Raw genomic sequence first — 26,834 nt, forward strand, 5'->3', positions numbered from 1 at the left:
ACTTTGCGGACTGACACTGGCCTTTGACCATAAAACCCACTATATGGCCGTTTTCCCCATCACGCTGCAACAGCCGTGCCTTCCTCTGGCTGCAATGGAATTTCCCAGGTTTATATAAATTAATGGAAACAGACTTCTTGAAACAAAGAAACAAACAAAGTCGGGGTGGGAGTTTAGTAGATCAGAGCTCTGTGTTACCTAGGCACCCTTACAAAAGTGTGTCTTAAAAATATACAACAACATTTGACAGGAGGTTTTCAGGAAAGCATTTAAGCACATGCTTAAAACCAGTTGAAGTTCTGTGCTGGGGCTTTAGGCAGGAAGAATGGCATACATGCAGTAAAATCAAGGTGTAGTAATTACGTTGTTGATTCAGCTATTGTGTCCTGGGACTACAGGATAAGAATTTTGGTGGAGGCTTACAAAGGGCAATTAGGTGCCTAATTCCCTTTGAAAGCCAATGGGAGTTGGGTGACTAGCTCCTGTTCCTGCCCCTTCATGACACTAAAGAATTTGGGATTGCCACCATTCCAGATTGGTATGCACAGGTCTGATATTTAACCAAACTGTAACCTATCCTGCTATAGGACTAGCCTGACAGTAAAGCAGAGCGAGAATCTTTTGGGGTTGACATTAAACTAGAACTGGGTGCAATTTTTCGTACAAAACTTTTTTTTGGGGGGGGGGGGAGCAAAAACTGCAGATTTGGTGACATACAAATGTTTCCCGTATTTGTGTCAGTTTCACTGGATTGTTCAGCTGGGAAAAAATGTGAAACAAATTCTAAAAAGAATTGAAATGTGTTGACGTTTTTGAAACAAACTGTTTTGATTTTTCAGATTGTTTCAACACGTTGTTTTGCTTCAATCCTATTTTTAAAAAATCAAAACCATTTAAAAATGGTTGTAATCAAAACAAACCATTTCCATTTTTGTTGAATTGAAATGTTTTGTTCAACCTGAAATGAAAAAGAATGGATTTCCTTTTCAATTTTTTTCAGAATTGCTGGTGAAGAGGAAAATCAGATATTTGCACAGTTCTAATTGTAACATCCTATGGTGGTGGTCAGGTTGCAACTTGCCACAGAGAATGGGAGACCAGGAGCCAACAGCCCTACACAGTTTGGGTGTTTGTCATTTATTTAGTCTGTTTCCTGCAGCAAAACTGAAAGAAGCTGTGGAATTTGCTGATGGCTTGTTACAGGGCAAATTTTTGCCCCATGCATCTTTATGGGTTTTGAAGTCACAAAGAAAATGACTTTTTTTAAAAAAAACCCATCCCCTGTGAGATTTGTTCTGGATTTTTGTTTCTTGCTAATGTTCTTGATGCAAACATTCTCAAGGGTTTGAGGATGGGTCATGGTCCATGTGCAGGAGTCCTGAGCATGCAGTGCAAGGCCCAGAGGCTATGTGAGCTGGAGAATTAAATCCTGCTTCCCCACTGTTAAATAAATACATAAAAACAGCCTTCCTGTAGGCTGGCAGAGGAAGGGCAGCAGATTGTGTGGTGAAGTCTCCGCTTTACGTTTCTTTCCAGGCAGGGCGGCTGTGGAATATCGGAGCTGACATTTGTAAACCCTCCCTGCTAAGGAAACCTTTGTACTCAGAATCTAACAGGGAGTGAGACAAGGAGGTGGGCTTTGAAACTGCCACGAAAGGAGCACACTGCAAACGTACTGAGGGTCTTTTGGGGCTTCTAAACAGCCTGGGCTGAAGTAAGATTTCCCTGCTGGCTCCAGCCTCTTGCTTTCTTTCCCTGAAGCAGGAGGTTTGATAAACTGCAGTGCTTTAAAAGAAACAAATCCAAGTTAGACTATTGAAAGGCTGCAAGCATAATATGCTCCTAGAAACCCTGTCTAGTGTTCTCGGTAGGGTCCTGCAGTGGCAAAGAAAGATTATCCTAAGTTTTCCACCTTGGTAAGCTTTTAGGTCCTGTCGGCTAGCTGGAACTCTTCCAGCCCCGGCTCTTCTGGTCCCTGTTGCATGGCCCATGCTGATCGTTAATGAACTTGAGTCAATACAGAGCCATTCAGCCTCGCGATCTCTGCCTTGCGGTGATGAGCTTGTGGACGGAGTTCTCCCTAACACAGCACAATGAGTCTTGAGGGTCTCCCCCTCCCTCCTCCCCGTGCCCCTTTCAGTAACCAGTGCCAGTGTCAGGAAGTTACTACCCCTCACCTACACTAGCCTTTCACCGCAGAAGATCCAGGACTGCACTGCGGTTAGGTTTAAAGTTAATGCGTTTGATCGCACCTTAGCTCTTAGGCTCTAGAAGTGTCCGTGCCACCCCTCCCTTATATCCTTAACCCTCCCGCCTCGACAAGCCACTACGTGCCACATCCAGGATGACTCGGAAATCAAAGGATTGGGGTGCAGACCCAGTTCTGCTGTGCTGGTTCTGCTGCTCTGCCATGCCCTCAGCCTCCCGTCCTCCCACTCACTTCACCCACATGCCCCAGCCAGCTGGCACACTGCTCCTCTGCTGGGTGCGGCCCACACACAACTGCAGCTCCTCCCCTTGGCCAAGGCAGCTGCAGCTGCTAGACAGATGCAGGGCAGCCATTCATTCAGGACCCCCTGCACTCTGAGGCCTGCTCAGTCTGCCTCTGCAAAAAGGCACCTGGAAAAGCCCTGCACCCTAAGTCCAGGCCTCATAGACCTGCTGGATAGAATAGTCACAGCTGGTAAGCCTCAGAATCATTGCCACGTTTGCAGCTCATGACTAAGGTGCATTGACAGCTGGGCCTTGAGCTGGAATAACAAGGAAGCTGAAGACGATGCAACAGAGAGCTGTATGTGAGAGGTTTCTGCAATTCCCACAGACCGTGCCCGTGGGTACGTCTTTACTTCAGCGTTAGCCCAGGTGATCAGCACCAAGTCTGAGCACCTGGGTTAGCCTAGCCCGGGTGTGAGAAAAGCCCCTACCCACGTTATTTTGTCCTCAGTGGTGCTGCGCTCACTCGTGTGTGTTGCTGGGATGTCTGGGGGCATATCCCAGGGTTCTGTGCATTGCAAGTCAACTGAGCCACTCTGAGTCTTTCCCAGTGAATTGTGTGAGACCTTGTCTGTTTTTCTAGGCACATAGGGAATGGCGGGAAGGCACTGGAGGACGATCAGCACTTGAGAGGTTTAGCCTGCATCCTCACTGGGAAGTAGGTGGGTTACCAGCCACAGTGAAAGTGGCCCCGGGGTCTAACCCTCAGCATGGCCGGGCCAGCTAGTCCACATTGAAAGCACCTCCAAACATGGGTGAGGGGTTTTGTGTGTGGATGGGAGTGGGGGGAGTTAGAGGCAACACCCAAGTAAGAGCCTGGATTAACTGTGCAGTGACAGCACACCCTGTAAGGACTGGGAGTTTGCTAACAAAAGGAACATTGGGTATGTAGTCAGTGCTTAGAAGCTATGGTCCAGAGAATCCTAGGGTAGATGCATAGAGCGGAATGAGAAGTGGGCAAACACCTCTGGGCAAATGGCAAACTTTTGCTTTTTGCCAGGTTTTCCAACAGGCAAATAAAAATATTCCCCACTTTGCGGAAGGTGGTGACCCTCGGCCAGTGTCCCAGCATAGTGTCACAGGGCTCTGTGCTGTGTCACAGGGCACTGCCACCTGCTGGATGCAATGCAAAACTGAAGACTTGTGCTCATCAGAGCAGGTTGTAAGAGCTTGTGTTGCAGAGAGGTTCACCTCGGATCATGGATTAATTCTCCCGAGGAGGATCATGCTCTGCCTGACTCAGTCCCTTTGCTTTTTCAGTTGCACATATGCGGCTTCTGCGCTTTCTGCTCCAAACTGTTGCAAGCTGATCATGGTAGTTAGTTTCCTTTCGCTCCAGAGATGGCTGCGTTTCCAAAGTGAGCAACATCTAGTGTTTGCGTCTATGTTGACAAATTTAAAACCCACTTGTGCATTTCATCAAGAAAGATTGCTGCTCTAATGAGAGCTGATATGCTTATATACATGTATAAGTAGGGGCATAGCGAGCAGATCGAGGGACGTGATCGTTCCCCTCTATTCGACATTGGTGAGGCCTCATCTGGAGTACTGTGTCCAGTTTTGGGCCCCACACTTCAAGAAGGATGTGGATAAATTGGAGAGAGTCCAGCGAAGGGCAACAAAAATGATTAGGGGACTGGAACACATGAGTTATGAGGAGAGGCTGAGGGAGCTGGGATTGTTTAGCCTGCAGAAGAGAAGAATGAGGGGGGATTTGATAGCTGCTTTCAACTACCTGAAAGGGGGTTCCAAATAGGATGGCTCTAGACTGTTCTCAGTGGTAGCAGATGATAGAACGAGGAGTAATGGTCTCAAGTTGCAGTGGGGAAGGTTTAGATTGGATATTAGGAAAAACTTTTTCACTAAGAGGGTGGTGAAACACTGGAATGCGTTACCTAGGGAGGTGGTAGAATCTCCTTCCTTAGAGGTTTTTAAGGTCAGGCTTGACAAAGCCCTGGCTGGGATGATTTAACTGGGAATTGGTCCTGCTTTGAGCAGGGGGTTGGACTAGATGACCCTCTGGGGTCCCTTCCAACCCTGATATTCTATGATTCTATGTAAGATACAGTATGTCATTTCATACCTATTGGGGAGAACGTGCTTTATTCTTCATATGTAACACAGCATTTGAATCCCTGTTTTAAGGACTGAACTCGGGGCATCCCTAACAGGCACCACAGCTGGCACGTCCATAATCATCCTTTGAATGTCAACAGTGCGCTTGGTTCTGCATAAAAACTCAGAAGCAGACACTGTTCCAGCCCCGAAGAGCATATAATCTGGCCCCACTCCTGGAAGTGATTCCATCCAAATGGACCCTTTCACCCATGTGGAACCTCTTAAAGTCTTCCTGCTTATAGGCCACGAGTGAGCAAAGCACCTAGGCATTAGCTTAAAGTTAAGCACGTATTTAAATCCCATTGAAGTCGATGGGACATAAGCGTATGTCTAACGTTAAGCATGTTCTGTGCTTTGTGGAACTGGGGCTAAAGTCACATGCAGGATTGGAGCCCGCATGTATAGACATTAGGGTGGGGAGGTTCCAACGGCAGAGATGGGAGTTAAGTGCCCAATTCCTATTGAGTTGTCAATGAAAATTGGGTGGCTTTGTGCCTTTGACTAGCTTCCTCTATGTTCCCAGTTCCCTGGCCATCTAGCTAACCTTTGCTGTTAGGCTTCTGGTCCATTAAATTAACTAAATGTGATGTGCCAGACACACCATTCCCCACACATAAATTCCAGCTAGCAGGCATGTGCCACTTCTTCCTTGCTCAGCTGTCTAAAGTTACACCTGGTGAGCTCCCTATCACTGCTCTCCTAATTCATATCAGAGCTTAATTCTCTGGAGCTCTCAACAAGAATCCAACCATGATGTGTGTCAAATGCTCCAGCACGGTTGGTCCTGTCCCTTCCCCATGACACACTTACCCCCTTCCCCTGTGGGACGCGAGATGGCTCGGGTTGTGTTTACCTATTTCCCATTACGGAGTCGCAAGGTTGGGAGGAAAATCTTACGTCAATGGAATGTCATTGCCAGTGCAGCTTTATTCCTGGGGGAGGAGGGGACAGAAAACTTAATTCTTCTTCTCTTCCACAAAATACAGGCAATTAATCAGGAGTTGTTTAGATGGGAATTCACTGAAGTCAGCCGGAGATCTACCACAGCGTGAGGTCACAATAGGTGGTGTGGAGACTAATAAGTCCCAAGTGTTTTGGATGCCTGATGGAAAGTCTGTATTTGCACATATGAGAGGTTAACTTCCCTGCTTTTGCTCCTCTCAATCCTGTTTTGGTGAAATGTGTTTGCTATGGCCCTGGCTGAGTCTCCTTTAGAGGATGATCACCAGCCGGTTGTATTGGACTCAACCTTCAGATCCCCGTGTTATCAAGATAATTGGCACATTCCTGGGGTGTAAACTTTCTGTCTGGCTCTCCTCCTTGGGATGTGGGGCCCCCAGTCCAAAAGCCTTCTGGCCCCAGACCAGTGCTGAGCGTTCCAAGCTACCCACCCAGTTTATGTATGCTCTCCCCAGAGTTCACACCGTGGGCACTCTGTATTACAGAGCTTTGGGAACATGCAACATTATTTGTACAGTAGCAGGCGTTTGTGAAGGGCATAGACTCTATTGCTTTAAAATAGGCTTTTGGATTTTAGAATAAAAGGTGTTTGGGGGATGAGTTAGAGGAACCAGAGGGTTCTATCTTGAATTATCTAGCCATTTGAGGTACTACATAGTACTATTCCTGGTTTCAGAGTAACAGCCGTGTTAGTCTGTATTCGCAAAAAGAAAAGGAGTACTTGTGGCACCTTAGAGACTAACCAATTTATTTGAGCATGAGCTTTCGTGAGCTACAGCTCACTTCATCAGATGCATATCGTGGAAACTGCAGCAGACTTTATATATACACAGAGAATATGAAACAATACCTCCTCCCTAGTACTATTCCTGTAACCAAAGAACGTTGGTCTACTGAGAGCTGATTAACTCAGTCCCCAGAATGTTTGTTTCTTTTTCTTGTTTGGAAACTCTCCATTCCAGACCATTTTATCAGCAAGAAGGAATTTCTGACGGTACATTGAAATAACTTTTAAATGCAGTTGCAACTTCTCCAACTTTCTTACAAGTACTTACAACAATTGAGGCTGTTCTGGGGTGATGCTTTTTATACCATTATTTTAAATTGATTTTCTCCCCTCCAATGTGCCCACAGCTTATTTACTATAAGGGAGAGGGGGAAAAGAGAATAAAAAGGGCAAGTAATATTAAGCGTAGCCCATGGCTTGCCAAATGGAAAGAGAGAAGTAACCACGTTAAATCCAAATTCACTATTTTCCCATCATCGAATAGCGATAATATTGTAAATTCTACAAAATAGAAAGAAATGAATAATTTAAAGTAGCTTTTCAGTTGTGCTCAGCAAATGTGCTCAACAAAATTTCAGATGCAAAGCATAAAAGAAATTTGATTTTAAATATTCTTGTTAACAGTTATGGGACTGATTGATTGGTCCTTGTGCACCCAAAACCCCCAAAGAAATTTTGTAGGAATAGGACCTATGTCACTGAGGATACAATTTAGATATTTGGGGCCAGATCCTCAGCTGGTGGAAACTGGCATAGCACCATTTATGATCTGGCCCTTTCTTAATAAGATATTAAACAAATAAACTTTCTGATACTTTTTATTTCATTTCCTTTCCCACAGGGGGTCACTGAGGCACACACAGTTAACTATTTTCCTTTTATCGAATCCTGTCTCCTCTAGAACATTTACTTACATATGCTTGTCTGCAAACTTTTTAGTTTCAGCTTGTTCGTACAAGATTCCTGCCCCCATGGAAATTGGTGGGAGTTTGGGAGTTTTGTAATTGACTTCAGTGGGGAACAGGATCGATCCTTTAGGTCCCATCTTGGCAAACCATCAATGGCCTGGATCTTGCAAGTTGTTCTACATGGATGGACTCCCTCCCTGGTTAGGAGGTCCACTGCCTTGCAGCGCGCTGCCCTGCTTAGAAACGGCTGTATCTTTTGGATCTGAAATTAACAAAACAAAACCAAGAATCCTGGCCTTGCTCCATCCAGTTTGTATTTTCAGGGGATATTGCAATGTGTAACCAACTAAGGACCAATAGAACTGTAGTTATTTTTATTCCCTGTCTCTAATGTGCTTGGATCAGCATTGGCTGCTCAGCAGATTACATTGTATTTTATAAATTGTCTGCAAATAACCTCACTTTTGAGTACGTTCCAGGGCGCATTGGAAGTGTGAGAGTTGGGGTCAGGCCCCTCCATGCATTAGGGAGGCCTGTGGCAAAAATCAGATATTTCTGCTTCTAATTGATTTTTAAACTCTCCACAGATTTTTGTGCATTAAACAATGGGGCAACAGGAACACGGATACATTGGTGTCATGTATGGTTTGCATTTACAGAGGGGGTTATTTTGCTTTGATCGAGGCAAGGGACTGGCTCAGTACAGTCAGCCAAATAGCTGTCTGGCTGAAATGGGGTAGGTTGAGGTTTTAAACAGCAGCAGAGTTTGGAAATGCAGAGGTTTTCACTCTGAAATCAGCTGCTGAAGTCATTCCAGTTCCAATCACATTGTTACATTTGTGCCTAGAGACCCAGCCAAGGTCAGGGTCCCATGGTACTAGGGGCTGTACAAAACACAACACGAGACAGGCCCTGCCCCTACTACCTGGTGGTTACCTGGCAGCCTGCATGAAATGACTTGTTGATGTCCGCTGTAGTGGACAGGTGTCCACCTCCCTAGCAATGACATCACAGTTGTCGCTAGCTGGCCGCCTGTCTGGCATTCTCTGAACTGAGGCCAAGGATTGAATAGCCACAGGCCACCAACCTGCCTTCTTCCCGCCGGAGCTGATCCCTCCTGCTCAGGATTCAGCCCACTGGCAGGGAAAGATTGGGAAGATGCTCTGCTGCTGCCCTGTGCTGAACTTATTCTGTGGGTAAATAGACAACATTATTCTCCTGGGCTGCTTGGACACTTTGTGCCGGCACCCAAGTGTTCAGTCAGCCGAGAAGCTAATTGCTCTGTGTTTAGGAGCTGTTTCCGCTTTCAGCGTGGCTGGCTGTTGGCGCGGAGTAGGCTGGTCCAAGGATTTGACGTCACTCTGCATCCTGATGGGGGAAAGCAGGCTGTGCATCCGTGGCCATGCCAGCTGTGGGGAGATCTCTTCGAGTATCTGCCTGCATTAATCTTTTCTATCTGTCTGTCCATCCCCCTAGCTACCTGCCTATTTATCTGTTGATGTTTTTAGCATGTGATATCTGGGCAGCTCCCAAGAGACGACAGGCTGGATTTCCATGTAAAGTAGAGGTGCAAGTCCATTGACTGTCCATAATATTTGTGCTCCGAAGTCATAGGTGCTATTAAGAACCCCCCTTCAGACCCTGAATTCCCAATAGACCGGCAGTTTAATTTTTTTCCGGCATTCCCTCTGGCAGTTGGGGCCATGTTTTTATTTTCCCAATGTATTTCTAAACTCTTGTTCTGCTCTTTCCACTCCTACTATTCCTTACCCTCTCTCTTTCGCCTTCACTGCTTTTCCTATCTCTACCGCCTTTGCAGTTGTGAACTGTCTCTGTCAGAGAAGTGAGTTTTCTACTTCCTTGGGAAGGCTGCGAGATTTGCGGTCATTCTAGCCTTCCCCCGCAATGGTGCCAGACCTTGCTCCTGTTGCGGAGAAAGCTCTACGTCAGACTCTGGAAAGTTAGACCCTGGAAGGTGGTGTCGTCATCATCATCGAGAGAGCGGTTCTGTAACTTACTCAGGGTCAGTTCCATGCAGATCCTGGAAAATTCGGACCAAGACTTTGAATATAATCCAGTAAAGTCTATGGTGAGCCAAAACTGTGGAAAAAGCGGCATTCTCTTCTACACCATCAGAAAAGCAGCTCTCTGCAATGAAGGAGCTCCCAGCAGGTAGTTCCACTGCTCACCCTCTTTTCCACTTCTATCCACACCATGCAGGGCAGCACTTTCCAAAATAAACTTCTCAGCCTGTGACATTTGCAGTCTGAGCCGTTGTGCTGTAAACTTCACGTAGCCTGCAGCTGCTGTGAAATGTGCCAGGCCCTAAACACCAACTGAATGCATCAGAAGGAGCAGTGCAGTCCAGCAGCCCAGATGAGTGGTTCCCATCTTGTGTTCAAGAGTGACTTACAAATAGGCCTGGAAGGGTGAGATTTGTGTCGGTAAATGTTTTTCACCGCGCGCACACACTGATGGGAAAAATATTTCCTTTGATGATACTTGAAATCTTACAAGTAAGAAAAATGCTGCTTGAGAATTTCTTAGAGTTTGTTTTAAGGATATTTACTTCATATGTTTTGACAGGTGATGTTGAGAATTTGTGTATTGATGGTTATAAAGCTTTAACTTTTTGAACCTCATCTACTGTCACTAAATAATTATTGTGTGCCACCCTGTTTTCTGATGCACTCCCATCCCCCTAATTTCTTGCAACTGTGAAAAATTGGAAAAAATCCTTAAAAACCAACATTATAAAAAAAAAAATTAAATTCTACCAAAACTACTTATAAACTATTTAGTTTAACTGAGGTTGCTTTTGTCTTGACTGATTGCTGATCAGATTTGCATACCAATTAGATGCGCGGTTGCTGTGACAGCACACCCAAATTGGTTAACTGTGCAAACAAATATACCTTTTTGGTCACTGGTGCATGCAATCTTTCATTTGCCTGGATAATCATAGAAATTGCATGTGCAAATCAGATGTGCATTTGCATGGGCAATGACCTCTGTAGCTTTTGTATTAAAATCTGACTCCACGCTCACCAGAAAGAAAATATGAATAGCTTCATATGTCAGGACGATGTTCTTTACTTTTCATTTTTATATGTTTACCCTTAAATTGTTTAGATCACAGAACAATTTGTTGCCATTTTATAATTATTTTTAACCTATGAAATGGTGTTTTATTTTGCTCTGTGATTTGTGCTCTTATGCCCTATCAAAGCTTGTCCTACTGGAAGACTCACCGTCTAGTATTAATTAACATCAAGGATTGGGAGAGTGTCTCATAAAAACCACAACACTGCAATTCATTTTTAAAAATTAGGACAACTTGATGCCTGAATGAAAATAACTGCAAGGGGCGCTAGCAGGGGAGGGCCCTGAGTTACTACGGAGAATTCTTTCCCAGGTGTCTGCCTGGCAGGTCTTGCCCACATGCTCAGGGTCTAACTCATCCCATATTTGGGGTCAGGAAAATATTTTCCCCAGGGTCAGATTGGCAGAGACCCTTGGGGGGTTTTGCCTTCCTCTGCAGCATGGGGCCTGGGTCACTTGCAGGTTTAAACTAATGTAAATGGTGAATTCTCTGTAACTTGAAGTCTTTAAACCATGATTTGAGGACTTCAGTAACTCAGCCAGAGGTTAGGGGTCTGTAACATGAGTGCGTCAGGGAGGTTCTGTGGCTTGCGATGTGCAGGAGGTCAGACTAGATGATCACGATGGTCCCTTCTGACTTTAAAGTCTATGAGTCTAAGTGAAGGTAACGATATGCCATTGGGGGTTCAGTTTACCTACGGCCTGCGCTGAGAGTTCTTAACGTATCTGTACACTACAGCTGCTACCCCGGCACAGCTATGGCACTGTAGCGTAGACGCGTCATACGTTGGGATTTTTCTGTTGACGTAAGTAATCCACCCACCTGTCCAAGACGTCGTCGCTAGGTCGATGGAAGAATTCTTCCATCGACCTAGCCACGTCTACACAGGGGGTTAAGGGACCTAACAAAGTTTCACAAGCCATGACATTTTTCACAGCCCTGAGCCATGTGGCTAGGTCAATCCAATTTTTAAGCGTAAGCCAAGGCCTTCGGAGGCACCTGGGGACAGGCTGTAATCTGTAGTGGGGCAGCTACTGCAATTGCACAAGCTTTGGGCCTATCTGCATTCAGAAGTTGAATTGGTGTAACTATGTCAGGGGAGTGGGTTTTGTTTTTGTTTTCACCCATACAGCTAGACCGTACAAGTGTGGTTGCAGTTATACAGTGTAAAGGTGCACTTAGACTGGCATGGTGATTCCCTTTCCTGTATGGGAATAACTAGAGTAGCATAAAGCACCTTTATGCCAATATAACGGCATTAGAGGGAAAGTACTGGTCTAATTATACAGCCATAACTACTTTATACTATAGACAAGGCCTTAGTTACTACACTCTACAACTAAGACTCCTCAACAGATATCTGGGCTGTCGTCAGAAACTTTACACGTCTCGGGTGTATTGCATTCACGTGTGTTTGTTTTTTCCTTCTGGTTTTGAACAGGCTGCTGAACAATAATTTGATCAAACAAATTGCAAGAAGGTCCTTTGAAGCTCTGCAGAACTTGAAATATCTGTGAGTTGGCCCCTCTAAATCCTATAACATCCAATAGCTTCTATAACTCTGCTAGTCAAGTGCATACTTTGTGTGGCCAGATCTTCTAGATGGCACTGGCATAAGTATATCCCAGCTCGTTTCCAATGAGAATGCTCCAGCTGGGTCCAGCTTTATAGCTCTTTTCTTCATAATTTAAATACAGCAACATCTAATTATCCTAATGCTTCACATTTCTCTGTTCTCCTCTCTCCCCAAAGCTACCTGTACAAAAATGAAATTCAGAGTATCCAGCAACATGCCTTCAAGGGGCTCCAGTCTCTGGAACAGCTGTAAGTACAAAAGAGCTCTGTTTGCTGCTTGGGAATATGATTCCCTTTAGAAACCCTCAGTAAGACACCTCTGAACTGCTACACATGGCACTTAAGACTGTGATGACAGGACTTCAGGAAGGGTTGGTCCTTCCACACTGACTGGTCAATGCTGAAGACTGTTCTTATTTTCATTCAGTTGCCCATGGCCCCAAGGGATATTCCAGCAGCTGGAGATCCCTGTAGTGTAGGAATGCTCTGGCCATGTTTCCCTTTCCCTCCTTGTCCCTAAACAGTTTCCTCGTGCTGAGAGGTGATGGGGAAGTGTGGGAGCCACTAGAAGACCTTTATCCTAAGTGGGGCAGATCTTTACAGAGCAAGGTCCAGTATCTGGCCCTTTGTTTGAATTTTGGGGATAGGCTCAGTTTTTCTTTTATCCAATCCAGCTCATCTATTGCTGGAAGTGAATGTGTGAAGCGAACAGGCAGCTGGGAAAGTTGAGTATCTATAGCAATTGCCAATATTGTGATGTTTGCATGCATAAAATTTCTGCTGAAGTCCAACTTTGAGGTACCATAGAAAGTCTTTCAGACCATGCCTCCTGGGATGCCCCAGGACGAAGGGAGCCTACATTCTGCCTAGCCACTGGATCCTGGAACAATGATGTTTCAGCATTCTGTAATGATGCCCTCTCTGGCCATAGTTAATTGCTCTGTTTGTCAGCTAGAGCAATTTTTCTTTCCAACTGTCAGCACTTCACGGCCAAAGTGGTATAAGAAAATCAAGGGGTAAAGCATCCTCGCAAGTTGGGATGGCTTTGTGCATGCACACGGGGGACGGGGATCATAAAAAATCCCTGAGGTGGGTGCGCGTGCGCCCATGCACAGTGAGGAATTGTGAGCATGGAAGGCAGGAGGACAGAAAGTACTTGAACATGCTGGTGGCTGCAGCCAATGGTGAGTCCTTTCTGCCTTGTGCATCATCACCAGCAGCCAAGGTACTGGAGCTGGAACATAACTGGCTGCTTTGCTGTATGAGGAACAATAGGATTCAACTTGCTCTCTGCAGTGCTGACAGTATCCAATATATCTGATACCTTTTCCTCATCAACAAGCTCCTCAGAAAGGTTGAGAAGAATCCTGGGGAGCAGATACTGTCCGTGCTGTAGTGTAAGGCCTCTTTTTAGAGATGCACTTCTGGCCACAACCACATTTTAACAATGAACAAACCAGATTTGATGTCAGAGGGATAAAATCCCCCATCTGTTTCCAATCCCTGAAACAGGCTTTTCTCCAAGCAAATTGGCCTTGCTCAAATCCATCCCAAAAGCCAACTTTTCAAGTAAAACTAAAACCTGTTTGATGGACAGTATCAGCTGCTTTCCTCTGGAGAAATAAAAGCACGCAACTGAGACTTATTAAAACACACTCCAGGCTATAGAATCTGAGTCATGGTGATTTGGTCTTTATTCTGATAGCCAATCTTCTATCATGATTCATTCCATTATGAATGGGACAGCTGCATTCTGGCTTATGCAATCGTTTCTCAAACCAGTTGGATGCAACTGGTGGAACATAGACTTGTAGAGTTATCAGGGGTCACCGCTGGAGCTATACTTGGGTGACGTAAGGGGAGGAGGCTACTCCTGCCACTTTGATATTTAGGTATTTTTCCTAATAATTTCAGAACAATGCTTAGGTTGTGGGTTGATGTAACAGCTCGTGGGCGGGGAGGGGGTGGAACCTTGATTATCCCTGTCTCTGTTCGTTTGTTGTCATGCGCTCCTTCATCCCATCCATGCAAAACGCTCCATTAAAACCCTGTACCATTGGATGGCAGGTGTGACTTGGAATGTTAGTGGAGCCGAGAACATCAGCCCAGAATTAGTACGTTTTGGCAGAGCTGGGTTGCTCGTGTTAAGCACAGGTCAAACTTTTGCCACTCCATTGGACCACCCCCGCTAGGGAAACCCTTCCTCGGTGCCACGTAAGGATCGGTTGTCCCCACTTCCACTGTCATTGTTTGACAGGTTTAAAGTAGAATCAGTGGTGGATTCTCTGTAACTTGAAGTTTTTAAACCATGATTTGTTACCTTCAGTAACTTAGCCAGAGGTCATGGGTCTATTACAGGAGTGGGTGGGTGAGGTTCTGTGGCCTGTGATGTGCAGGAAAGCAGACTAGAGGGTCACAATGATCCCTTATTGCCTTAAAGTCTATGAGACGGCTATCTTAACTATGGTGGGGTGTATAATCCCCCATCAGCAGGGAAGGGGTTAAGGAGCTGCTTTGGGCTGGAGTAGCTGCAAGTCATGCCAGGGATGCAAGAGGAGTTTAAAAGGTGGAAGCTCCACTCAATAGGAGGCAGCCCAGGAAGGGAGCAGGCTGTTAAGCTTCCCCGCTCCCCAGAAGATGCCTGAGGGCATGCGGAACCTCTGCCCTCACAAATAGGGAGCACAGACTCCCTGAGCTAAAAGGGGGAAGAGATTTTTATCCCGTGACTTGCGCTGAAGACCCAGCGGACTCTTTGGTCCCCCCATTCAGGGCCCCTTTGAGGAAAGAGGTCGATCTCCTGGCTAGCACGGCCTCCAGGTTTTTCTTTTTCTTTCTCTTTGCCCTTTTGTTTAACTTTGACTTTGGGTTGTTTGTTCATTTCGCTGGAGACCCCACAAGGGGGAGAGAGAGCCAGAAAATCTCAGCTGGAGGGCTGAGAGCCCACTGCCCCAAAATCACCGCAGAACCCTTCCATTAGGCAGGCTGGACTTATGCGAGTGCACTTTCCAAGTAACATCCAAACCGGGCGCTCTGAGGAGGACAGATCCTTGACACCAACCTTGTGTCTTCAGGGTGTTGGGGAGCACCTGTGTAAGGCTACTTCTCCCCTTCCCCCAGTCTTCCAAAGGACCGCCCCATACAGACGCTAGGGAATGCTTTAGGCAGCAGGAGGGAGGTGAGGAAAGCCCTGCGCTGTTGCAGCCACTAGCTCCAGTGACCGCTTCAGAAGAACCACATAAAGCTCAGCTTAAGTTAATAGGGTCTCCCACCGAAGCTATGGTACAGTAAGTTGGTGGCGGTGTTTCTAGGGCTAAGGGAAGAGCTTTGAAAGTCTGGCCTATGGGGTTTTTTATTGTTCAGTATGGCAGAAGAGTTGACGGCTGACAGAAGTTTCTTGGAATGAATCGATAGGGCATGATTTCCCAACCCGGGCTGGTTTTGCACATGCAAATTGCAGATGCAAATGTGAAGACCGTCTTCTGAAAATCTGCCCTGGACTGTGCACTGGCTGATTGACTGGTGGACATTTGTCTGGACTCGTAAGTCAGTTTTTATAACACCGTCCCTTGTGCTTTTCTTTTTGTGCCAGTTACCTTCATTTCAACACCCTGGAAGCCTTGGAGCCAGAAACCTTTAGTGACCTGCCCAAACTGGAAAGATTGTAAGTGAAGAGGAAGGGGGACTCCCTTGCTCACAACACTCTCTTGACTTCTCATGGTGTGGCCCTTTGGAAGAGTTTCCATCTTGGGTGATGGGCAGGAAAGTTTCTGGAGCTTTAATTCAGGATCTGATTTCTTCTGCTTCATTGCCATGGAGCAAAGCCGGGCCTCTAAAATTAAGAGAGACCTGGAAATGAGTTTCCTCAAATCAGAAGACTTTAGGTCCTTGCAAAGCACAAAGGTTGGTGAGAATATTAGGGGCTCTTCCCAGGATGTATTCTGTGCATTCTGACACACACAACGGGCCCTGTAACTGGCCAAGCCGTATTAGAATTCTGTTCCTGTTCACTTCTTTTCAGGTCAACATTAGTCAACTCTTGGCACCAGTGCTGGAACGGGGTGGGGGGAAGGCAAGGGGCCATGCTCCCCCACACATGGGCATAGTTTGGAGGGGCGAGGAGGGAGGCTTTGCCCCCCACACTGCAAGCCTTGGGCAGGCTCGGAGCAGTGCCAGCAGGGGCTACACTTCCCGGTGGGGGAGCTGATCACGGTGCTGCAGGTGCCAGAGAGCGGCTGGTGGGAAGGGCAGGAGGAGGACAGGCTGCGCGGCTGGTTCCCAGTGAGCTGCATGCAGCTGCTGGAGGTAGGAGACCGGCTGCACCAAGTGCTGGGGAGAGGGGGGCGCAGGGGTCTAGGTCCATGAGGGAGTGCAGGTTAGGAGAAAAGGGGGCTCAGGAGAGATTAAGGGAAGGGGTGCAGGAATTTGCCTTGTCCCCTCCCCCCCGCCCCCCCCACTTCTACAAAGGTTCTGGTGCCCTTGACTCTTGGGCAGTTTGCATGAGAAAATGAGGGGGAAATGCAGTCAGAGAAAAAGATAACAAGAAAAATGTGTGTAATGCCCTGGAATGGCTAGAGAACTAAAGCTTTTCTTTCCTACTCCCCAGTACTACTTAAAGGAACAACATTGTAGCCAGAACAAGTCAAGTGGAGGTTCACATTCCACATTCAGTTCAACAAGCCCTCTCTGCACTGGCAAATAAATGTGCTTTACATCCACAAACACTAGAAAGAGGCCCTGAGAAAAAGCCAGGATTCAAACATCCCTAAACTTGAGGATAATTAGGATCTGGATCAAGAGGTTCTAGCTGATCTTTGTAACTCAACAAACTAAAACGGATCTAAATTTCAGAGAAGTTAAAACTTGGAATTTAAACTTCAAATCCAAATTGTGAGGCATGGCTGAACTCTAGGGCACCCATGCATGCATCTCACATGCTAGGCTGCCTGTGTCTTCCTCTCCTGTTCCATTGGTTAATACAGTGAGTTACTCACTATCATCTGTCAATTTTCCTTTGTTCAGAATTTTAGATACGACTGCAGACCCTCCCAGTAATCTCAGACTAATTATTCCATCTTGCTCCCCCCTCATGCATACTGGTGTAACTAACTTCCTGTTTTTCTAAGAACCAGGAGTCTTGAACCATATGTCTCAGAACCCAGAGCTGAGCTTTGGTTTTATCTAGAAATAGGCCAATGGTCTGGTTATGGATCTGCACTAGATTTAGGATAGTGTTTGGGTTCAAGGTCCTGTTGATTCTAGGATCAGGTTTGGGTTTAGATTTTTAAGGGCACTGGGCTAATATGAGATGTCTGCCTCCTTGAATTGACATCTTATAGTAATGGCTGCTCTCACGAAATTTCAGCAGTATCTGAATCCATGCTCAAAATAAGTCCCTTCTTGTTTTAGGTCTGAGCTAGAACCAAAATGCTAGGGATGGGTCCAAGGCTAGAGATTCAATCTCTTCCTCCCTGCCCCTTGCAGAATTTGAAGTGGTTTTGATTTAAGAATCTGGTTTGGGGCTTTTTTATTTCAAATCCTGAGTCACTGTTTCCAATCCATATTCAGCATTTGATGTTGTATATTGCATTGTGTTCACTAGCAAATTAACAATATCCCTATAGCCCCTAGAGAGTATCAAAGTATCATATATACACACACACTCACTCACTCTAAATTCTGCACATCAGCAAAGTTCTGGTGACCACCCTTAACATTTAAAGTGAGCCTTGACCTGGGACGTTATCTGTATAGTGTAGAACTCTGTGTAACACTTTGGCACTCTGTGTAACACTTTGGCACTCTTGATATCCCCATTGCAGATTCTTGCACAACAACAAAATTTCCAGAATTCAGCCAGGAACCTTCTCTCAACTGGAATCCCTCAAACGGCTGTAAGTGGACGACATTGCCAGCAAAGAACAATTGTTTTGTCTTTTATCACACGGCCAGGACCTAGAGACCAATTGGACTGGCTGGCAAAGGTTCCAGTTAATGTAGTTCTGGGACAACTGTTATGTCTAGTACACTGTTGTGGCAGCCACACACAAGAGAAGACTTAACCAGACTTAGTGGTTTCTTCACGTTGGTGACTGAAATTGCTGTAATGCCTTCTGCACAATGCTGCAGCTGAGGGTCCCTCTTAGGGCTCAGTCCTACAAGGTGCTCAGTACCCTCCACTCCCATAGCGTGGTTGAGCTCATCCAAATCCCACTGAAGTCAATGAAATGACTCTGCTTGTTAGCCATCTTGGATTCCTTAGATCGATACACACAGTGAAAGGAGAAATACAGCGGTAAGAGAAGTCTTTTAGTATTTTTTTATAGGGACTTGGGGTATAGCCTTGTGCTTCACTACACAGCCAAGGAGCATGGTTATCTTGCAACAAACACAAAGCTTATCATGTGGGATTCTTCACTTAACCTGGCTTTCTCCAGGTTTTCTCTTTCTTTCACTTAAAAATCCATCGGACCTTAAAGCTGTTTGTTGTTATGATCTTAGGAAATGAGCAGGGTGAAAAGTTTTGTGCACAAATCATGGGGTTCTGCCATAATTGAAAAATCTGCGGTAGGATCATGTTTCCCCATTCCGCTGCAGCCTTCTCTACATTTGCTGCACACAGAAAAAACTCCTTCTCATGTTGCATCGTAATAATTAATTAATTGTAAGAAGTTGTAAAATGTTGCCCAAGAGTCAAGGATGAGTGAGATGTTTGCAAAACGTGCTTACATGGTGTGAATTTTTGTACTATCAAATATTGGTTTAATGAAGCATTGTACCCTTTTTCATTTTTCTTATGCAATTTTCACAAAGTGAAACCCAAGAACCTTCCACAGCTGAACTTCCAAAAGGGAAAGTGGTATAGTGTAAAGTTTTCTTCGGTGTCCGTTAGCCCTGCACCTAGAATTGACCCTAGTAATGAAATCTGCAGGGAAGAAAGGACAGGATGAACTCAGATACCATTACTCCCATCTCCCAAAGGTGGGGCATGGGTTATAGAGATGAAAACTCCTCTCCAGTCATGGCAGCATATGCTATACAGCATCTAGCATTGGGGGTACCAAGCAACTGATCCAAAGCATGTTAAAATCAATGGGAATCTTTCCACTGGCTTCAGTGGGCATTGGCTTAGACCTAAGAACCGGAACGTTAGATTGGTAATGTTATTCCCTATATAGTAATCTGAAATTTTATACCTCTGCGCTCCTTTGTATGGGCACGATACACAACCACAAACTGTGTAGATGTAAAAATGTGTCCATAACATTTGTGCTTGTGTTCCCACAAATGAATTGTGGACACCAATATTGGTAGCTGGACAGTTAGTGAACTGAATTTCTAGTTTCAGGCCAGATAAAATAGCTGCATAATAGGCAATGGTGCATATTCTAACTATCCAGGTATAATTTGGAACGAATAAGCAGGGAGAGCTAAAACAGGATTTCTACCTTCAGCAGTTAATAGTAGAACTGAACAAAAACTGGAATTTCCATCCTGCGGGAAATTTTGATATTTCAACATTTGTTTTTATCCCAAATCGAGAGAGACAGTTAAAATTAGATCTGGTTGGAAAAACTGCCAGGGAACCCTTTTCCATTTGAAAATGCAGTTCAGTCAAAATCAAAATGCTTCAAGAAATAGTGTCAATTTTGCGGCTGATTCATTTCAGGGAAGAAAACAGGAGGGAAAGTCTTAAAATGTCGAAACGCCCCATTTTGACATTTTGGAATGAAACGTTTAAATTTTTTATTTTGAATATAGAGAGAGATTTGAATGAAGTTTTGAATCAACTTTTGATTTTGAATGTTGTTTATTTTAAATTGTATTCTATGTGATAACATAAAATAAAGTAGAAATCTTAACTAATTATTTTGATCTATCCAAAATATTTTTTCAGAGTTTTCTTTTGCAGAGAATTTCTAGATTTTTGGCTGAATTGGAATGAAAACAAATTTTGAAATCACAAAATCCTGAAAGAAACAAAATTTCCATCTTCTGCATAGCTCTAGGTGAAATATTAAAATTTTTCACGGAATGAGAAGTTCTGAAATATTTTAGTTTTGAAAATGCCAAAATGAAATATTTTGGCATTACCAACCAAAATGAAACACTTTGACACTTCAACTTTCATTTTGATTTGTTGAACTGACCCGAAACAAGATGTTTCAGATCACTTCAACATTATGCTGTATTTCCCTATGGTTGTGCATTTCCTCTTGGGGGTTGTAGTTTAATTTGCTTGATGACCCATTCTCCCCTGTGAGTCAAGCACCCTGGCTCGACTACATCTGCCATGATGCACCACACTGTTCAATTAGAGGGGACGTTGGATTGCATCATGGGAGATGGATTCTGGTCAGGGAGTCCAGCCCGTAGGACAGAATGAGGGTCTGAACTACAACTCCCATGAGGCAATGTGCCACAATAAGGCTCCAGTTTAGCATTCAGTTGACTTGAAATGAAACATTTTAGGTCAGTACAACAAACCGAAACATTTTGATTTGGGTCGAACCAGCTCTAATTCATGGTGTCATTGAACCAATGTGTATTTATCAGAAGCACTGATAAATTGGGGGCCAGATTTCCAAAAGAGCTCAGCCCTCAACAGCTGCCATTTTAGGCACCTATACAATAGGGAGCTGTTGGATGCCAATAACTTCTGAAAATCTGCCCACTTCAGTTAGGTCCCTGGGCGGGAGCTGTGAGCTCTTTTCAGAATCTGGCTGTGAGTCTATTTCGTAGTGTAGCCCAAACCGTTGTGTATGTTTGGGAAGGGGCTGGGAGATTAAATAACTTTTCTTTGATCTATGTCTCACAGACGGCTGGACTCCAATGCCTTGCTCTGTGACTGTGACTTGATGTGGCTGGCCGAACTGCTGAAGAAATATTCTGAACAGGGCAATATTCAAACAGCTGCCACCTGTGAGAATCCAAGGGAATTACAGGGCCGGTCCATCACCACCTTGACAACCCAAGAATTTAACTGTGGTGAGCATGCTTTTATTATTAAATCTATTCACCCAGTGATGCTCAGTTCTGAAGTCAGTGGGATTGCACCGGTGTAAACAAGAAAGGGGGTTGACTCAGCATCTGTGTTTTTTTTCTCCCTATGGTCCTGCTTTGCATCCACTTCCACTGCTGAAATGAGAGAGGACTAATGAGGTCAAGTGACTTGATCAAAGTAACATACTGGTGGTTGACAGCACACCTAGAATTTATGCCCAGGACCCTTCTGGCCACTACTCCTTTTCTCTAGCCATTAGACAACACTGCCCAGGTCAGTTACTTTCCAGCACCAGTGCTGCAAGTAGGAAGATGGAGACTGGTGCTGTCAGCTTCCCAGGTCAATAGACCATTCACTTAAGCTAAAAGAGCACCTCGACTGCAGTCAGTGTTTCTTTGCATATGGACATCAGTAGAGGCGTCCGTAACCTTAGTTAAATACTCTGTCATAGGTACTGTATCAACTGAGCAATAAGATGTATGACATGAGTGTCCCATCGGGCATGTCTCTTTCACTGTAATAGTGATAGGTCCCGATTCAGCAAGGTACCTAAGCACATGTAGGATGACCAGATAGCAAGTGTGAAAAATCGGGACGGGCTGAAGGGTAATAGGAGCCCCCATAAAAAAAGCCCCAAATATCGGGACTGTCCCTATAAAATCAGGACATCTGGTCACCCTAAGCACATGAGCAGCCCCACTGGTTTCAGTGGGACTCCTCATGGGCTTAAAGTTGGACACAAGCTTATGTACCATGCTGAATCAGGGTCAAAGGCTCCAGAGCACGTGCTTCAATTCATCCCTATTCAGCAAAACAAGAACTGAAGCATGTTTAACTCCCATTGAAGTCCACAAGACGTGAGCATGTGTTTTGCTGAGTAGGGATGGACTGCTGCATTGGGGTCATAGTGTGTAAGCCCATTTTGTAATATAAGGGGTAAGGCCTAGGATATTGTACCCATATTTTCAGCCACTGGGTCAGAATTGGCCTGGGATTGCTTGGGGGGGGGGGGTGACTTATTCATCTCTAGGCTTGGTCTAATTAGGCTTTAACTTCATCCTACCCTGGAGTTCCCCAACACATGTATGTTAGGTCAGTATACACTACCTTATACAAATGCCTGGCAGTTACAAGAGTTGAATTGGCCTATGGTTTCCACAGAGTTCTGTTCACTCATGCTAGGCTACATCTCACAATACCTTCCAATAGTACTACCCAGCACTTCGCATACGCAGATAAGAAACTTGTCAAAGTCAAGGTACATTCGTTTTATGGCTTAGTACAAGCTGGGAAGGTGCTTTCACGGACCGACACCTGGAATGCTAGCATCCAAAACAAAAATAAGGAAGGGGCAGAACAACAAGTTAAGGAACGGAGACAAACTGAGGGGTTGGATTTTAGTGACCTGTAAAGAGTTTTGTAACTTGTTAAATCATGGTATAAATACTCCAAGCTGAAATGTGTAACTGTGAGACCACAGCTTCTGTAAAAAGTGAATGTATGTAACCACGCTGCATGAGACGCTTCCTGGAGACTGGTATCATATGCAGGGGTGAAAGCAACTGAAAGGACTTACTGGTACGTTGGAGTCCTGAGCAGGGGGCATGGCCTTAACCGGAAGAGGCAGGGCCTTTTTATACCCTGGCCCTTTAAATCGCCAGCCTGGGGAAGCTGGTCCAGTACGCAGTACCGTACTGGCTTACTTTCACCTCTGATCGTAAAGAATCTTTTTCCTGTACTATGTTCTTACTGGCTTTTAGCATAAACCTGACTAATGCTGGTTATGATACGTCATAATGAACCAACGTGTGGTCAAGCAATTGACTATACAATTTATCAACACTAGAGTGGGTTTTGATAAATGGTGTTTTTCAGAGAGGCCTCGCATCACCACCGAGCCCCATGATGCTGACGTCAAGTTGGGAAACACAGTTTATTTCACCTGCAGGGCAGAAGGAAACCCAAAGCCAGAAATCATCTGGCTACACAACAAGTGAGTCGCGCACATAGGCCCTGTGGGAGTGGCTGCTTCCATCAAGTGGCAAACTCCTCAGTTACTGCCTGTGATTACAGGAGTCATTTCACAAAAATTAGAAATGCATGTTTCATTAATCGTATTTACCTTCATTTTAGTAGCACTCTCCAATGAGCCTGTCAATAAAGTGCTGTCTTCGTCTCCATTTGAAATGTCTTCCAAGGGTTGATACTTGCCCATAAATGTACTCTGCAGGCTGAAAGAAGTGGTCTCTCAAAACATTTTATTCGCCTTTTGGTGTGCTTGGCGCCACCATGTTTGTGATATATTAGCCACTAAACTGCTGTCTCCTGTACTTGGTTTGTCCATGGAAGAGTCAGCCTTAGAAAGGGGAATTATTGTGCTCTATTGTGGTGCAGAGGCTGCAGTGGAACGTGGCAGGGAAGGGGTTAACACGCCATCCTGCCAGTGCAGACACCGCTGCTGCATGATGATATCAGGTCCTGAAAAGTCACAGGGAAATGCCTGACGACAAAACGTTTGAGGCTTGAGCAGTTGTTCATTCTTCATGTTAAAGTCTTCCTTGCTTTCCTTTGCTTCTCTTTCATGGGAATGTGGGCGAGCGAATAGGATGCTCTTAAAAATAAAACCCAAATGATGAATGTTAGCATCCCTGCTGACACCCTGCAGGCAGTTTCACTCCAGTGCAAATTTTTGTGGCTGAGTTATATTGCTCTCAGAAGAGGGTTTTGTGATGGAAATGCTGGCAAGCTCCCACTCAGGGCAGTGCGAATGGGATCACACTAATATATGTTCACCACACTGGAAACCACTATAACCGGGCAGTCACACTGGACAAGGGGAATTAATAAATGCTCATCAGGCATGTTGTTCTGCCTGGCAGATCCATCTATATTTTGGGGAGAGAAATTTCCTCTCCTCCTTTAGTCTTCTGCTGCCCTCCAAGGTTCCATCATGCTAGGATAAATGATATCCAACAGGGTGACCTCCTAACGCCGGCTGGGCTCCAAGAGTTGCAGCTGAATGTTGGGAGAGAAAAAAATACTTCACAGCTCTCAGGTCCTGGAATGGAATTCCCCTGTTTTATTAGGAACCCACAGTGAATTTATACCTAGCTCTTCTCCTACCAAAGAACCTCCAGCCCTGCTGAAATGAAGTTGGCTTTGCATAAAGCTTTAGGGATGATTCCATCATGGCTACTGCTTGCATAACTTGATGCTATTTTATATGTGCTTTCACTGTTTTAATCTCTCTGCTATAAAAAGATTCCTACTCTTACACTAAACCTCCTAAAAAACAAACTTCATACTACAGCTGGGTGAACTTTACCCAAGTGCAATTTTTAATTTTTTTTCCAAAACTTTGAACCTTGTGAAAAAATACTTTTTCTTAATCATTTTCACTTTTTTCCCTATTTCTCAACAGCTTATAGTGCTGATGGACATTTTTTTCCAAATTTTGAAATTTAAATGAACTTTTTTTATTTTAAATTTTGAAAAAAGGAAGTTTCAACAAAATATTCACAAAATGTTTTGGTTTTTTTTAAAGCAGCTCAGTCTAATATATTGAATACCATAAAACCTGTCACTTCTCCCTAAGCAAGCAGGGTTTCTGATGGGATCGCTACTAAGAGTTAGCAAGTTAGATGTTATTCTAGCTGCTTAACTGCTATGCTGCATGTTTCAATTTTCAAGGACATTCCTGTCTACAGAGACAGGCAACCATTTAGTAGTCATTTTAGGGCAGACTGTCAGGGGAGACTTTACTTTTGTTCTTTCTTCCTTTATAGTTCTCTTTGCCTGCAATAAAGATTCCCCTGACTGAAAGTATCTGTGTATATCGGGGTGGAGAAGCAGTGCTAAAAATCATTTAGATGGTTTTATTGGATCCATTGGTATAATGATATATTTACTTGCAGTATATTATTCACCTGCTGAATATATCTCTGTTTTGAGTTCCAGATAGTGTGTGGTTCTTAGTGAACAAGGGAGAGAAAGCTGGAACTCAAGCTGAGAGGAAGCTTGAATGTTTCTGCCTGTAGTTGTTTTCTGTATAAAAGGAATACTAGCTATGATTCCATATAATGACGGTGGAAAAATATTTGCTGTCAATTATGGGGAGCTAAAAAATAATTTGAAGAGACACGCACCTAATATTATGCATGCAATAAATAAGTAAATTGTTTGATGATGATGAATAGGGGGAAATGGTAGCGTTTTTCCTCTGTCCCTGCAAACTCAGCCTCTTTGTGCCTGGCTATGCTTTTCAGTAATGAAATTGACATGAAAGACGATGGGCGCCTTAACTTGCTGCAAGATGGAACCCTGATGATCCAAAACACCAAAGAATCCGACAAAGGCGTCTACCAGTGCATGGCCAAGAACATAGCCGGAGAGGTCAAGACACAGGAAGTAGTTCTGCGCTACTTTGGCACTCCATGTAATTGAGCCTTAAAGACTTCTCGATGGTCCAGATTATGGAAGGGAGCCAGTCAGATTAAGCCCTTCCTTTATTTATGTACGCTTTGGCGAGTGGCTTCACACGTGGTGCTTTGAAGGCTCCTAGCCAGCTGGAGGGGTGTTATGGAGCAAAGGGAGGGCTGGTACCGGTGAAGCCATCATTCTATGAATCCACCAGCCATCCCAGCCCCTCAGAAAATGAACATAGCACATGAAGGCTACTGCTGCTCTGAGCAGCTAGGGACAGGTTCTGCTCCTGCTCCAGAACCTTCAGAAAGAAGGGCCTCCTCTCTGTAACCCTAATACAGCCCCCTGGATTGTTTCCTCAGGCTGTGCAGGAATGAGGATTTGCCCCAAGGACTCGGCTTGTGTAGCAGAGAGAGTCGGGAGGCCCCTATAATTCATTGAGTAAAAGTCCCTGGATTTGTGCTGTTACATTAATTATCTGATGATGTTTATATCTAGTAGCCCCCGTGGTGTGCTAGGCACTTTCCAGACAGGAGTCAGGGCTGAAGTACATCTTCTGGAGGCAGAGTCCTGAGTCCAGAGAGAGAAGGGGACTAGAGGAGGGGAAGTTTTAAGGGAGGTAATTGAAGGTGGTAAATAGGTATTGAGAATTGCAGGCTTAAGAGTATAACAGTACGGAAGGGGAGGACAAACATCCCGGGAAAGAGGATCTGCACAGTCTCCAGGGACGGGCAGAGCATGGAAGCAGAAGAATCATAGGTTTGGAGTAAGCCAGGCGTGGGGAGGTTTGTAGGGCAACATGGTTTTGTGGATGACAAAAGCAACAGGGAAAGGGAGAGTGGAGGAGAGCGATATCGCAGCCAAGTCAGTGGAGATGCAGAGTGGTAGAGGAGTCCTTCATCTTGCCGGTTTGGAGGTCATGGAAGGGCGGGGTGGAGGGAGGCATGATGACACCAAGCAGACTCTGAACACATTTGAAATGCATTCTGGGTCAAGTCCCACTTTTCAGTGGCAGATTTGTTCTAATTTACCAGTGAAGCTTGCTTTGCCCCATTCTGGAGAGGCCTGCGCAGGAGAGGGCAGCAAGGCCGCTTGTGTCTGAAATGTGTCCCTTGCTTTCAGCCAAGCCCAGTTTCGTGATCCAACCCCAGAACACGGAAGTGCTGGTTGGGCAAAGCGTCACCTTGGAGTGTGGGGTCTCTGGGCACCCACCCCCGCACGTCATCTGGACTTTGGGCACAGGCTCACCACTCCCGAGCGATTCCCACGTTGCCATCACCAGCTCGGGAGGGCTGTACATCCAAAACGTCACCTTCTTGGACCAGGGCCAGTACAACTGCAATGCCAGCAACTCAGAAGGCTCCATCCAGGCTACGGCAAACATTATAGTGCAAGGTGAGGGACTCTATGACATTTGCTGGTGTTAAGCACTCAACTGCTTATCAGGCTGCTAAACCCAGTGTACTG

General features: G+C 45.1%; 1 protein-coding gene across 1 annotated transcript in view; it reads left to right on the forward strand.

Annotated features, from left to right (window-relative positions):
- The window catches only part of LOC140896881 (peroxidasin homolog), a 64,241-nt gene that overhangs the window by 19,166 nt on the left and 18,241 nt on the right, over nucleotides 1–26,834 (forward strand). The window contains exons 3-10 of the mRNA XM_073308948.2: nucleotides 11,811–11,882; nucleotides 12,122–12,193; nucleotides 15,534–15,605; nucleotides 17,764–17,835; nucleotides 20,760–20,929; nucleotides 22,821–22,938; nucleotides 25,211–25,380; nucleotides 26,490–26,762. Coding sequence (XP_073165049.1) covers nucleotides 11,811–11,882; nucleotides 12,122–12,193; nucleotides 15,534–15,605; nucleotides 17,764–17,835; nucleotides 20,760–20,929; nucleotides 22,821–22,938; nucleotides 25,211–25,380; nucleotides 26,490–26,762 — 1,019 coding nt within the window. The remainder of the gene's footprint in view (nucleotides 1–11,810; nucleotides 11,883–12,121; nucleotides 12,194–15,533; nucleotides 15,606–17,763; nucleotides 17,836–20,759; nucleotides 20,930–22,820; nucleotides 22,939–25,210; nucleotides 25,381–26,489; nucleotides 26,763–26,834) is intronic.

This window comes from Lepidochelys kempii, chromosome 13, assembly GCF_965140285.1.
Source record: "Lepidochelys kempii isolate rLepKem1 chromosome 13, rLepKem1.hap1, whole genome shotgun sequence".
Taxonomy (NCBI): domain Eukaryota; kingdom Metazoa; phylum Chordata; order Testudines; family Cheloniidae; genus Lepidochelys; species Lepidochelys kempii.